The 15,103-nt window shown below is 37.6% G+C and overlaps 1 protein-coding gene across 1 annotated transcript in view; it reads right to left on the reverse strand.

The window, feature by feature from the left end:
* LOC126188666 (uncharacterized) overlaps nt 1–15,103 on the reverse strand; it is a 103,956-nt gene that overhangs the window by 22,990 nt on the left and 65,863 nt on the right. The window contains exon 8 of the mRNA XM_049930271.1: nt 2,708–3,166. Coding sequence (XP_049786228.1) covers nt 2,708–3,166 — 459 coding nt within the window. The remainder of the gene's footprint in view (nt 1–2,707; nt 3,167–15,103) is intronic.

Genomic DNA, 15,103 nt, shown 5'->3' on the forward strand with positions numbered 1-15,103 from the left:
ATGTTACTAAGTGAGTGAATGAGGAAACCTGTGATACAGACCAAACTTTAACATATGAAGAAATAATCAAAAGTGTTCTAGGAAGTAATGATGAAAGTGATGGAGAAGAGGACACAGGAGGAGAGTGCATGAAGAATTCTCACACTGCTGGTGCTGAAGCTGCTGACTTCTTTGTGGAGTACATTATGCAATAACCAGATACGTGCAGTACCGATGTAATGCTTGTAAAGCAGTTGCGTGATAAAGCATGCCACTGTCGCATATCATCATTGCGACAGTTAAAAATCAGGGACATGTTTCACAGTGAGTGATACGACTGTATAATCATGTACAGGACTAACTTTTCTTTGAAAATTAATGTGTTTTTGGATTTAATAAAGTATATTTTCTATGGTTTAAAATTGTGTCCTCCTGTTTAATAAAGTACAGTACACTATATCCCCTACATTTTCAAAATAAATGAAAAACGAAGTAAATGAATGAAATAAATTTCTGACACTCAATAGTCCAGCACTTCCACTAATCCAGCACCCATAGGTGCCAGGAATGTTGGATTAGCAAGAGTCTAGTGTAGAGAGACTGGTAAACTACTGTAAACAGCATGATGAAAGCATCATTATGCACAAGATAAATGTGACCACTGCCTTTGTTCGACGTCAACGTGCAATAACTACTGACAGATGGCAGGTGGCAGCACTACAAGTGAGGGTATATAAAGCATGTTGGGGGGATGCAGCAAACAGTGCAGTCATTGTCGTATTGTGGAAACAAATGTCCAAAATGGCACGATTACTGGTTTTTGGACCATGGGTGGAAGCATTTCCAAAATGGCTAAGTTTGTAAAGAGTTTGTCACTGTGGTTAAAGCATACCATGCATGGCAAAATGGCAGTATATAAAACTGGTGCCAAGGAAACTGTGGTGCATCACAAGCCACAGATGACAGGGGTGAATGGCGGCTGTGGAGATGTGTGCAGGCGAATAGGTGTGCAGTGCTGAGCAATTGATGACATAGATGAACCAAGGGGCTACCAACAGTGTCTTTTCAACAATCATCCAGCAGAAGTTGCTGTGTATGGTCCTCCGCAGCAGTCTCCCAGTTCATGCTGACTGTTGTTCATTGGTGACAAAAGCATGAATTTGCTCTCCAGTTCCGCCACTGGACGCCCACTGAGTGGCAAAAGGTGGCCTTTTCAGATGAGTTATGTTTTATGCTCCACAATAAATGAATCCTGGGACCATGTGCACCCCTAAATGTAGTTTGTTTTTCCTCAGCACGATGGCATCTACCACCAGAACACTGAAACATGTCACACAGCTTGCAGTGTACGTGTGGGTCCGAAGCACACCACGATAAGTCTACTCCCCTGTCCACCAAACTGCCCAGATTGAAGCCCAATTAAGAATCTATGGGACCACCTCAGTCATGCTGCTCTCATTAAGGATCCTCAACTGAGGCACCTAGTTCATCCGACCACAGCAATGGAGTCAACATGACTCCATATGAAGATTTGGAAAGTGTTCTGTTAAAGGAGCATAAACAGTACAAAATGTTAAAATTCAGTAAAACAATCTTTATTTAGGTTGGCAACCAGTTTCAGTCTATAATTTAGAACATCTTCAGGCTGTAAGCCCAAGGATGGTATCTGGAGCAATACCTGTAAGTGCATGGGCATCAACTGTTCACTGGTTGCCAATCTAAATAAACTTCTGTTGCAATCAATACTGTTTTACTGAATTTTAATGGTTCCATATCACTGTCAGTATTTTCCAGAATCTCACTGCCACTCTTCCCGAATGTCTCGCAGCGGTCTGGATTGCAAAATGTTATTCAGGCTTTTAAAATGTCATCACATTAATGTGACAGGACAATGTATATTGGAAACTTATATGGCAGTGAACTATATTCTTCTTAAACACCAGTGAAATATTTTTATGCCCCCCTCTGTTGCCATCAATATGCACAACAAATATTTCCTTTAGTGTAACTCTTTCCTGGCCTTGTAAAAATGACTGTTACAGCTCAAATGAAATGATCGAACTTTCAATGTATCTTCTTTGGCATTACAAGCCTATCAGACTGCACAATGCTATTCCCTATGAATAGCAAGCCACACATCCATTTATGACAGTCTACTGGCCCATTTCACTAGAGTCAACCCTTGCTGTTGCCCGTAGAATGAATGCTGCATAAATGTGACATATCTGCCCCTAGTTTGAATACCAACTGCAATTCTCTACAACAACATCTTCCAGGTCATACTGATTAGCGAAACTTTTCACACACTGCACATACCCATGATTTTATCCCTTGAAGATTTGTTTCTGTCCTGTACTTAATAGGTAATATAATCAATACCTGTATAAAGGTTTGTTTACCTGTCATAAACAGAGTAATTTTGATTTATTTCTTGTGATTGTGTACATGGTGAGGTAAACGTCAACAAGACTAATAATCCGCAAGTAAAACATAATTCTGTTACAATTAACTGTAGATATAATTATAATTGTTTATCTTTCCACAAATGGAATAATTTATAAAAGATGCAATGTTATACATGTGGAGCAATATTTCACGTTAATCAGTTACATATCCCGAGTACCTTGAGGAAGTACAGTTTCTTCAATGTCTGAGGACATGGCAGCAGTGACATACAAAAACTAATTTTGTTAGTATCATATCATTTTAAAACTTGAAACATGATTACCATATTATGAGTAACTGGCTGCCTATAGGATACAGTGTCACGAAGTCTATACAATGGACGCTGTAGTGACAGATGGTTCCTATCATCGGTCACCTTGTCTGTTAGGTCATAACTAGAATGCAAAATGTTGGATTCTAGCTCTGCACTGAGTGCTTTTGCTACTGCACGTATCTTCAAATCAAGTTCATTTCTTATCTGCTGGTCTCCTTCCAATTCTCGATCCACACTGCTACTCTTGTTGGAATTTCCTCCATTGCTGTCAGGCAGAGAAGAATTGTGTGCCATATCTATGTCATTATCACGTTCAGCTGACAGACGATCTCTTGAGGGTATGGACTCAGTAACTTTATATTTAGTTACTGAAACTGATTTCTGAGTAACACTTTTCATAGTAATACCAACATCAGGTGTCTGTAAGTCATCTTCTTTCCCATTACAGTCAATAGTAGTATCTGGGCCCTGAAAAAGAAGTAACGAAACAAATAATGAATTGTTTGTGCCAAGAGATACAGGGACTTAAATATTTAAGTAAAACCCACAATCTGAACAGAAACAATACCACTAATAATTAAAATGGGTCATCAAAATTTGCTCTAACAGATGCATGTAGCCTAAGATGTTTAACTAATTATATTAAACAGCCATTTCTTTGCCAGAGTTTTGTTTTAATTAACAATTTAGTCATCAGTGACTGTCTTAACAAAGGTGAGAGTATGCGTCATCACAACAGTGCATGACACACATTCATGTGGTAAGTTTGAAGTGACAATGTAGAACTGCAGAAAAGGTAAGTCAGGACAGACAGCCTGAATTTTGCACACTATTATTCCATTATTTATTTATAGCTTATCTAGCCTGACCAAATTATGTCCTTAAGATCAATAATAATAATAATAATAATAATAATAATATACATGGAGGCCCGGGAAAAGAATAGGCCTTCAGTATGTTCTGCCAGTTGTAAAAGGCGGCGAAAAGAACAAACCACTAATAGGGCTAACCCCCCTTTTAGTGTGATTAGTTGGTTCAGGACAGAACTAATGAAGCCTCGGACAAGCGCTGTCATGGTCGGGGACGACGCTTGAACCCTATGCCTGTCCACAATGGTAACGACACTGCTAGCCACACGGCAAATGATTTAAATCCAAATAGAGGTGTTTTGCAGGATATGCTTCCTGCAACCACTCTAGAAGGAAAACAAAGGTAGAGGATGAGATGGTCAGATGAAGTTAACCGACACCTCATGTTCTGTTATTACCAAGCAACAAACCTAGGAACCAACACAACTGAATACAGATCACAAGTATACACAACACTTATTACCAGATACCCAAAATTAAAATTTTTAACAGAACAACGACTAGCTGATCAGATCCGTGTAATAATCAAAAATAACAGGATACCCCAGTCAGAATCAGAAAACATCAGACAACAAGTACAACAAATACTGGAACAAAATAATGTGCAATCAGAAGAAGAAGAAAATACAGTAATGGACTCAAACATCCCAGAGCAAACAAACAAAGAACTACACACATCAATTAAACAATCAGAGGAAAACGAAATCTTAAGACAGCCACCAGAACAAGCACAAATAGAACACGAAGTGACACACATGTTAGACATAGAAGAAAAATTTCAGTTGACATATACAGAATACAAAGACACAAATACAGACATTAGACTATTCTTGCATAGACCACCAAATAACCCACAAGTTGAAACAACAATAACAACTATCAACACAATCATACACAACAAAATAAATGAAAATACTACTATGGAAGAGTTACAACTACTGGTTTATGTAGGAGCACTCACTACACTAAATATACACACTAGGCAGAGATCAGAACCAACCAACACACAGAAGAAACCCACAAAACCAGCATGGCAACACAGGCTACATATCAGAATAGAAAAACTGAGAAAAGACATCGGACAGCTAACTCAATTTATAAGAAATGAAATGTCAGGAAAAAAAAAAAAAAAAAAAACGAAAAAGGTTAGGTAAAATCTCACAACAAGAAGCAATAGAGCAATTAGATGAAAAGAAGCAGAAATTACAAGCATTGGCCAAACGACTTAGAAGATACAAAAAAAGTGAAAATAGAAGGAAACAAAACCAAACATTCAACACAAACCAAAAGAAATTTTACCAGACAATAGATAACACACACATTAAAATAGACAATCCACCAAACATAACAGACATAGAACACTTTTGGAGCAACATATGGTCAAACCCGGTACAACATAACAGGCATGCACGGTGGATACAAGCAGAAACAGACACATACTAGATGATACCACAAATGCCTGAAGTGATAATTTTGCAACATGAAGTCACCCGAGCAATTAATTCTATGCACAATTGGAAAGCCCCTGGAAATGATAAAATAGCAAATTTCTGGCTAAAGAAGTTCACCTCAACACATTCACATCTAACCAAATTATTTAACAATTACATTGCAGACCCATACACATTCCCTGATACACATACACATGGAATAACTTATCTGAAACCTAAATAACAAGCAGACACAGCAAACCCTGCAAAATATCGCCCCATAACATGCCTACCAACAATATACAAAATATTAACTTAAGTCATTACACAGAAATTAATGACACATACAACACAGAACAAAATTATAAATTAAGAACAAAAAGGCTGCTGCAAAGGAGCACGAGGATGTAAAGAGCAACTGATAATAGATACGGAGGTGACATATCAAGCTAAAACTAAACAAAGGTCGCTGCACTACACATACATTGATTACCAAAAAGTTTTTGATAGTGTACCCCACTCAAGGTTACTACAGATATTGGAAATATACAAAGTAGATCCTAAATTAATACAGTTCCTAAACGTAGTAATGAAAAATTGGAAAACCACACTTAATATCCAAACAAATTCAAATAATATCACATCACAGCCAATACAGATTAAGCATGGAATATACCAAGGAGACTCATTAAGTTCTTTCTGGTTCTGCCTTACTCTGAACCCACTATCCAACATGCTAAATAATACAAATTATGGATATAATATTACTGGAACATACCCACACAAAATAACACATTTGCTCTACATGGATGATCTAAAACTACTAGCAGCAACAAATCAACAACTCAACCAATTACTAAAGATAACAGAAGTATTCAGCAATGATATAAATATGGCTTTTGGAACAGACAAATGTAAGAAAAATAGCATTGTCAAGGGAAAACACACTAAACAAGAAGATTACATATTGGATAACCACAGCGACTGCATAGAAGCGATGGAAAAAACAGATGCCTATAAATATCTAGGATACAGACAAAAAATAGGAATAGATAATACAAATATTAAAGAAGAACTAAAAGGAAAATATAGACAAAGACTAACAAAAATACTGAAAACAGAATTGACGGCAAGAAACAAGACAAAAGCTATAAATACTTATGCTATACCAATACTGACCTACTCATTTGGAGTAGTGAAATGGAGTAACACAGACCTAGAAGCACTCAATACACTTACACGATCATAATGCCACAAATATAGAATACATCACATACATTCAGCAACAGAAAGATTCACATTAAGCAGAAAGGAAGGAGGAAGGGTATTTATTGACATAAAAAACCTACATTATGGACAGGTAGACAATTTAAGAAAATTCTTTATAGAACGAGCAGAAACTAGCAAAATACACAAAGCAATCACTCATATAAATACATCAGCTACACCATTGCAATTTTGTAACCACTTCTACAACCCTTTAGATCACATAACATCAACAGATACGAAGAAAGTATATTGGAAAAAGAAAACACTACATGGCAAGCACCCGTATCATCTAACACAGCCACACATCGATCAAGACGCATCCAACACATGGCTAAGAAAAGGCAATATATACAGTGAGACGGAAGGATTCATGATTGCAATACAGGATCAAACGATAAACACCAGATATTACAGCAAGCATATTATTAAAGATCCCAATACCACAACAGATAAATACTGACTTTGCAAACAACAAATGGAAACAGTAGAACACATCACAAGTGGATGTACAGTACTAGCAAATGCAGAATACCCCAGAAGACATGACAATGTAGCAAAAATAATACATCAACAACTTGCCATACAACAGAAACTAATAAAGCAACACATTCCCACATACAAGTATGCACCACAAAATGTACTGGAGAATGATGAATACAAATTATACTGGAACAGATCCATTATAACAGATAAAACAACACAACATAACAAACCTGACATATTCACCAATAAAAAGAAGAAATTAACACAACTAATCGAAATATCCATACCCAAAACATCAAATATACAGAAGAAAACAGGAGAAAAAATTGAAAAATACATCCAACTGGCTGAGGAAGTCAAGGGCATGTGGCATCAGTATAAAGTTGACATTACGCCAATTATACTATCAACTACAGGAGTCATACCACACAATATCCACCAGTACATCAACACAATACAGCTACATCCAAATGTATATATACAACTACAGAAATCTGTAATTATTGATACATGTTCAATTACCCGAAAGTTCCTAAATGCAATGTAACATATACCACACAGTTAAAAGGAAGTCACGCTTGATCAAGGTCCGCATCACTTTCCATTTTTAACCAGACATAACGTCTGAGAAAGGAAAGAAATAATAATAATAATAATAATAATAGTTGGCACACAATAATAATAACAATAATGGTAATATTGAAGGGCATTAAGAATGATATAGATTAATTTAGCACATTTGAATACACGTTAAATATTACAGAAGCAGAAGCAATAAAGAAAGAGGAGAAAGTCAAAATGATAGTTACAGTGGCTCTTAGGAAAGATCATAATTTAAGTAATGAACTCTGCCAACACGGGGAAGGGAAAAGTTGCAGACTCGTATAAATGGGAGAGATTGCTATTGTGATAGGTCAGCTATTAATGGTCTTTTGAAGTTTGAAAGGAAATTAATTTCTCAGGTTTTTTTTTAAATGATTTAGAGAATATGACACTGTTGCATGATGGTTCAGAGAGGATTTTACTTTGTTGAGAACAAGTATTGCTGCTGTGCTGTTCAGACAGTAGTGTAAGAATTGAAGATAAATAAGAGGGAGTGCCATTATTGAGGCAATGATAAGGCAGACATAGTGTATGATATTCCCCATGCTTATTGACACGCAGCCATGATAGTTGTTCATGGGCAAGACTGACAGTGTCAAAATAGCATTCACTACAAATGAATTCACACAAGCAAACATTGCCATTTCCAGCCTGTGAGCTATTGTTCAAATGTCCTTGGAGAACTGCAGCACCACAGTCAATCAGGAGTGTGTTCATGTCTATATGACTGTCTTTTTAAGCTCGAAATGTTTTCAGTCCAATCCAAGCAAGTGTCCAGAATTAACCCCGAGTTCTTTGCAGAAGAGGAAAAAAAGTTATTTCTGTGCTGCTTAGGGTTAGAGGTGGAAGAGATTGTTTGAAATTCACAGTAATAAGTCTTTTGTGAAAGACTAAGATTGCTTGTGTTTCAGATGGCTTCATACCTACATTCTGCACTCACTCAGATAAGAGAAGCAAATCAGTATTTACATGCTGGATGGTTGTGCACAAGTTTTTGGACTTGCACTTAGAAATAACTGAACGCCGTCAGCATATAGATGATATTTGCAGTGGGAGGTTCCAATCATTACACACTGTTGGCAGGATGTAAGGCACGAGTGGAACCATTGTACAGAAAAATTTTGACTTGTGACTTTAATAAGCACAATGTCAAAGTCAAATGCGTCAAAAACTTTGCTGAAATCCAAAAAGTACATAACAGTTGCATGTTGTTTATCAATAGCTTGTTTCAGTTCATCAGTCACATTCATAAGAGTAGTTATCCTGGTGTGATTTTGCCGGAAACACGACTGATATTCATCTAAAAGATTATCTGATGTCATATAATTGTGTGTGTGTGTGTGTGTGTGTGTGTGTGTGTGTGTGTGTGTGTGTGTGGGCGCGTGCAATTCCTTCGTGTTTTAAATAGCTGGTTAAGACGTTCATGAATTATAGTCCTGGATAATGCTGGTAGAATGCAAACGTGTCTGTAGTCAGAAGGCTGTTTCACAGATTCCTTCTTGGATAATGTTTTTACAAGTTCCTGCTTCCAGGATTTGGGAAGATGCTGGAGGTCAAAGTATGGTGAGAATGAAACTTCCTGGGAGATTAAAACTGTGTGCCAGACTGAGACTCGAACTCGGGACCTTTGCCTTTCGCGGGCAAGTGCTGTACCACTTGCTCTAGCACTTGCCCGCGAAAGGCAAAGGCCCTGAGTTTGAGTCTCGATCCGGCACACAGTTTTAATCTGCCAAGAAGTTTCATATCAGCGCACACTCCATTGCAGAGCGAAAATCTCATTATGGTGGAAATGTTCATTATTTTGGGCAGTAGAGGATCCATGAGAAACTTTATTATTTGCACTGTTATATTACCTCATCCTGAGGCTGCCGAGTGAATACACACAACAGACTTCTTGATCGTGTTCAGGCTTAATGTCTGCAGAAAAACTTTTTAGTTTTTACCAACCACTGATACTTTAATGGAGGCGATGGTTTGTGCCCTCATGGGTTCATTAAGTCAAGTTGTCAGAATGGCATAATTGGCATTTAGATCCTCAATAGGAACTAGTGGTTCTGCTGAGCGGCCATTATTCCATTGTTATGACTTTGCCACTACACCAAATATACAAGAAAAACTTTTCTTGCTTGAATTTTCTTGCCGCCCCCCCCCCCCCCCCTCTCTCTCTCTCTCTCTCTCTCTCTCTCTCTCTCTCTCTCTCTCTCTCTCTCTCTCTGAACACACACGTTCAGCATCCAGTTACTAAAAACAATATTGCACATTGAAAAATGGGAACAGTATCATTTGAAGTTTTAAAATATAATGATGTGAGCAGTGCAGGATGCAGTGTGGCATAGTGGTTAGCACTGTCAGCTGCATTGCTGCATGCTGCCAATTCTAACCCTATCACCAGCAACTATCTATTACTTAGAATTTACCATTTCTGGAAGGTTCTTGGAATATTTTATGCTTGTATATTGTGGAATATGCAATGCTTGTATGAATAGCAGTATTCTTGAATATTCAATGTTTGTCTTATCAGGGTGTACACTGGACATGAAAAAAATTCCAGGATTTCCTGGTTAAAAGTACAGTTTTTCGCAGGTGAAAACACACTATATCCCATGTGACAGCCCATTTTTTTCATCTTGAGAGACAACACACTTTTCCTCAGAGCTGTAAAACTTATCAGTCCTTTGAATAAAGGTTTTATACACTAGGATAGAACTTCCTGGAAATGAAATCCAGCAAAGAATACATTTAGGAAAGATCTTTGATGTGCAGCAACATGTATTTTTGTATTACGAGTGTATAAACACGAATTCCACAACATACAGCACGGTAGCTTCTGAAGCATTGAAATCGTGGTTGCAAAGAGCTTTTGACAGCCAATCATTGCTCATATTACATGATACTGCAAGTCAATGACAGAAGAAAGAGCATAGGACACATGAAGTCATCAGCCAATAGCAACCTCACTGCTAAGCAGTGTGAATACACAAATAGGAAAAGTTAATGATTTAAATCAGTGCACATGAAGTACAGGTAAGCGAAAAGCTAAGATTTCACATATAATGTTGGTTGTCAAAATATTTTTTCTGTCTTTTGCAAGTGTGTGGTCAGGTAGGATTCTAAGAGTACAGCTTAAATTGCAGCAGCTGAATATTTCTGACAAGCACAATTTTAAATTTCACTGCTGTACAACAAACATTTCGTGGGTTACTTGGCTGAATAAATGTTCCACCAAGCACCTCTTTTCCATAAAAAAGTCAATGACATGCGAAATTGCTCAAGAAATCACCTCACGTTTTTTTGGAAGACAATTATACTCTTTGCAATCATTAATGCACAATCTGTAATCTGTGAAAGAACTAAAATAAATATGAAAAACTAACCCTGAAGCTTAGTCTTTTTTGACATGTGTTACCTTTTCAGAGAAACCAAACACAAACGTGCCAGTCAATTTTTATATCATGGCATAAATGGCTGGTCTTCTGGGCCTGAAATTTTCTTAAGCGGCTGGTTCTCAAAACGTTAAGTTTTGAATGAAAGTCAAACACATTGTGATTTAAGAAATTCATTGCACATTCTCACAAATGGGACAATTCATCTTGCATAAAGGGAAATTTACTTTGGAAATAATACACGTCAAACTACCAATCACAATATTTTCCCACAATCTGTATGAAATGTAATCAGTTGTGAAAGCAGTTTGTTGTTACGAAGTACTGCATAGTCTTAGCCCTAAAGTCTCTTACACATTTTGCTACAGACAGACGCTTGTGTGTGCAGTGTTTTGTTGATATAGGTGGCGCATTTTCTTTACAACTACAGTTTTATTTTTGTGTTAGTCTATCATTTATGTTTCATTGCTGCAGTATTATTCTGCGGTAGTGGGCTAAAACAAAATTCTCTGTTATGGTGTCACTTCTTACAAGCAAAATTTACAAAGATTTAACCAAAAACCAGTAGGTACTGGGAGATGAAGAAGCTTGCACACGATAGAGTAGCATGGAGAGCTGCATCAAACCAGTCTCAGGACTGAAGACCACAACAACAACAACAACAACAACAACCAAAAACTAAAACAATAAAAACTTCCCAGAATTCTTAAAAGTCCTGTTTTCTTTTTTTTCCAGATGAAAAAATCCCCCCCCCCCCTCCCCTCCAGTTGTCCTGGGACGTATACACACTCTATAAATAGCTGCACTCTCCATCCACGATGTCAGTTCTGTCCCGACTGTACTTTAGTGTCAATAATAAAAGTGCTTCCACTACTAAGTGTTGAACTTCACTGTGAATCTTTATTTCAGATTTGGACTTTATTGTGGTGACGACATTTGTGGAGACACCTGATACTTCAAAACATCTCCATTACTATGGCTTCAGTCAGGCAATGTAAAAACTCTCATCCATATGGACAAGATCCAGAATACAAGCAGAACATTGTTCCAAAGGTCTGTTATATTCAGGAGAAGCAGCGGTACATCAGCTGCACTTCAGGCATCTATCAGTACTTTCCAGAGAGGCTGGTCAGGACATGATGGATTGACAAAAAGAATGTCATCGAACTGCCAAATACAACAGACCGGATTTTAAGATGTGTTTGGCAACTGTGTACTTCTACTTGAATGGCACAGAATGTATTTGTAAAAGCTGAGTTTACACCATGATCGTAAAATTTCATACACAACTTAGAAGAAACAGGGCTATGAGCAGTAAAAGTGGAAATATTGGGCTAATAACATAAATACCTGCACTGCAATAAGTGGGTATTCCTGACAAAGATTACACAATACACATTTGTACCTCACAACTGACTACAGAATATGTTATGCTGTAAATCGTCCACAAATTCTCAACAGTATACATCTTTTTTGCATGTATTTACAATAAAATTAGGGGATGATTATTTTTTGACGGAGGATACTGTGGTAACCCACGGTGAATCGCACTGGTACCTCCATCTGTCAAAGTTTAGCTCTATGCAAGGCACTGGCTATCATGTGTTGTTCAATCAGCACATGCTGGTGCCAGGCATGTCTGCTCGGCCGGCAGGAGGCAGCACTTGCAGACAGTGCTGATAGTTGTGCATTAAAAGTGGTGTGCGCATATCATGGAGAAACATCACATGCATCCTGTTTAACACTGGAGCAGAGTGGCTTTCTCTCATTCTAGTTCATAATGGTTTACACTCTTCTTCACATCACTCTGTTTAGGGATCACTGTGTATCCAACAAACATTGACCCAGCTACCTACAAGGACAATGTATTGTACGTTTTTATGGTTTCAGAATTAAAATGCTTGTACTTTTATTGGCATTGTCACTGTGTGTGTGTGTGTGGGGGGGGGGGGGTGACAAGTAAGGTTCATTATTCACGTTTTGTGCAAAAAGGTGGCAATGTTGACAGGTGCATCCCTGGAGGTTGTTCTGCAGAGCTAAATGCAGCAGCAATTGGAAAATCAGTGATGTTCAAAAATGCAAAAATAGATAGAAACTGCTGGGCAGAGTGTTAATTTTTCTGTTAATGAGGTCTCAAACTTTGCCATCCTACCCACTTCCATTCCCCACCTACTGTGAAGCTATCGAAGAGTGGTAAGCATATGAAAAATGCCTTGAGCAACACTTCTCAGCCTTCAAGGTAACAGACACCAATTCCATTACAGCTCTATTTCTGTCATGGATCTCTAAGCAAATATTTGAGTATCACTTTTTAGGTAAGTTAGTCACTCTTCAGGATCCTGTGTGTTCGTTGTTTCTGAAAATGTGTTATTTGCTTACTACTTGTTACCACAAGCATACCCACGTGATTTCTGTGAAAGTGGACTTTTATCAGTGCAAAAAACAATCCCATCAATCCTATCACACTTGCGCTGTGGGACTGCAAGGGTTAAGCTGCAAGAGTTGTTTCTTCACTGCAGGAATTAAGCAGATTCCAAGGTTGGAGATGCTATCATACAGGCAGCTCGTGATAAGGAAGTTCACCAAAGGGCATTGCAGTTTGAAGATCCACCTTTAGAAGAAGTACTCAAGATAGCGCAAGCATTTGAAGTTTCTCATGCTGATGGCAACCAAATTCTTGGGCCAACATAACTGTTGTCAACTCAAAACATCAACAGCCCTACACATTCTAGTACACCTGTGGAAGTGGAGGTAGCGACAAACTTGGCCACAGGGGAAAAATTTCTGCATGCCGCTGCCTTCCTTAATTTGTTCAACATGACTGACTAGCTTGTCTGTAATGATAAGCATCATGCCATCCATGTCATAAAAAAATGTCACACTGCACCTTTATGGACTGCTTGGCCAGCTCCCGCTGTGCCTCCCGCATCTCAACCTATGTACATTAATGTTGCTAGTCAGTTGTGTGATAATATTGCAACTGCTTCTAACAAAATGTTCATCAATCTGCATACTAACAGGATGTCATTATGCCTCCAAGTAGACAAAGGTGCAGTGGCCTTGCTATTCTAATACATATCTCTGTATTATTTCTCCTCTGCTGTTTGTTAGTTCACATTGTCTTGTCCGTTACAATGGACAGCAGATTCCTTTCCTCAGACAGTTTACTGCAAAAACAATGTACAACACACCACTTCGGACAGTGACATTTATGGTAGTTAAATATCATTCAACAGCCAAGATCACATAAAATATTTCTTTATTTAAGGTAAACGGTTTCAACAGACTATGCTGTCATCTTCAGGTCTGTAAAAAAGTGCATATACATGAAATATGTCTCATAAGTTAAGATGTAACATTTGATATAAAGGTTTTAGTTTGGTATTATAAAAACCAAAAGTGGACCTGTGTAGTCACATATCTTAAAATCTTTTTGCTGTAAAACATGTTCATTTTACAATGGCCTCATGCACAAGATGTCAAGTGGATAAAAATAGTGCATTATAAAAAGTTTGTCATTGCTGAAATATTTAAAAACATAAAGCACCTTGTGCAACAGGCTATGTCCATGTACATATTGCTCACAGTTGCTTGTTGCATCATGCAAACACAGTAAACAATAGCACAATTGTTTACATATGCTGGACATATTCCAAATGGTGCAAATCCACATTAAAAGGCATATAAGGTGCAACTGCTAGGTTGTAAACAGTTGTGCTATTGTGTACCCTGTTTGAATGATGCAACAAGTGACTCTGGGCAATATGTATATGGTCATATAAAGCACAAGGTGCTTTATGTTTTTAAATATTCAATCCATGGCAAATTTTTTATAATGTGCTATTTTTATTCACTTGACATCCTGCACATGAGGTCAGTGTAAAATGAACATGTTTTACAACAAAAAGACTTTAAGGTGTGTAAATTTACAGGTGCACTGCCAGTTTTTGTAATACCAAAATAAAACTTTTAAATCAAATGTTACATCTTAAATTAGGAGACATATTCTGCATATATGCATTTTTTACAGACTGCAAGATGACAGCATAATCTGTTGAAACCAGCTGTCTTAAATAAAGAAATATTTTATGCAACCTGGACTGTTGAATGGTTTTTAACATTTAAATAGATCGCCCTTCAGTTCTCTCAAAACGTGAAAATTCAATTTATGGCAATGGACAGGGTATTTACAGAAAATTTGCCTGGTTTGGACACTTTCCAGGCATTTGGATTTACAGTCTCCAATTCCACTCATTCTGTGTTGGATCTTGCACCTTAACAAGAGTTTGATGATTTGTGCAAGGATTATTCTGCCTTTTTTTTTTTTTCTTCTTGCCAGGAACTAGCAACAGTATTGCCTATGTAGTG

Source organism: Schistocerca cancellata, chromosome 5, assembly GCF_023864275.1.
Source record: "Schistocerca cancellata isolate TAMUIC-IGC-003103 chromosome 5, iqSchCanc2.1, whole genome shotgun sequence".
Taxonomy (NCBI): Eukaryota; Metazoa; Arthropoda; class Insecta; order Orthoptera; family Acrididae; genus Schistocerca; species Schistocerca cancellata.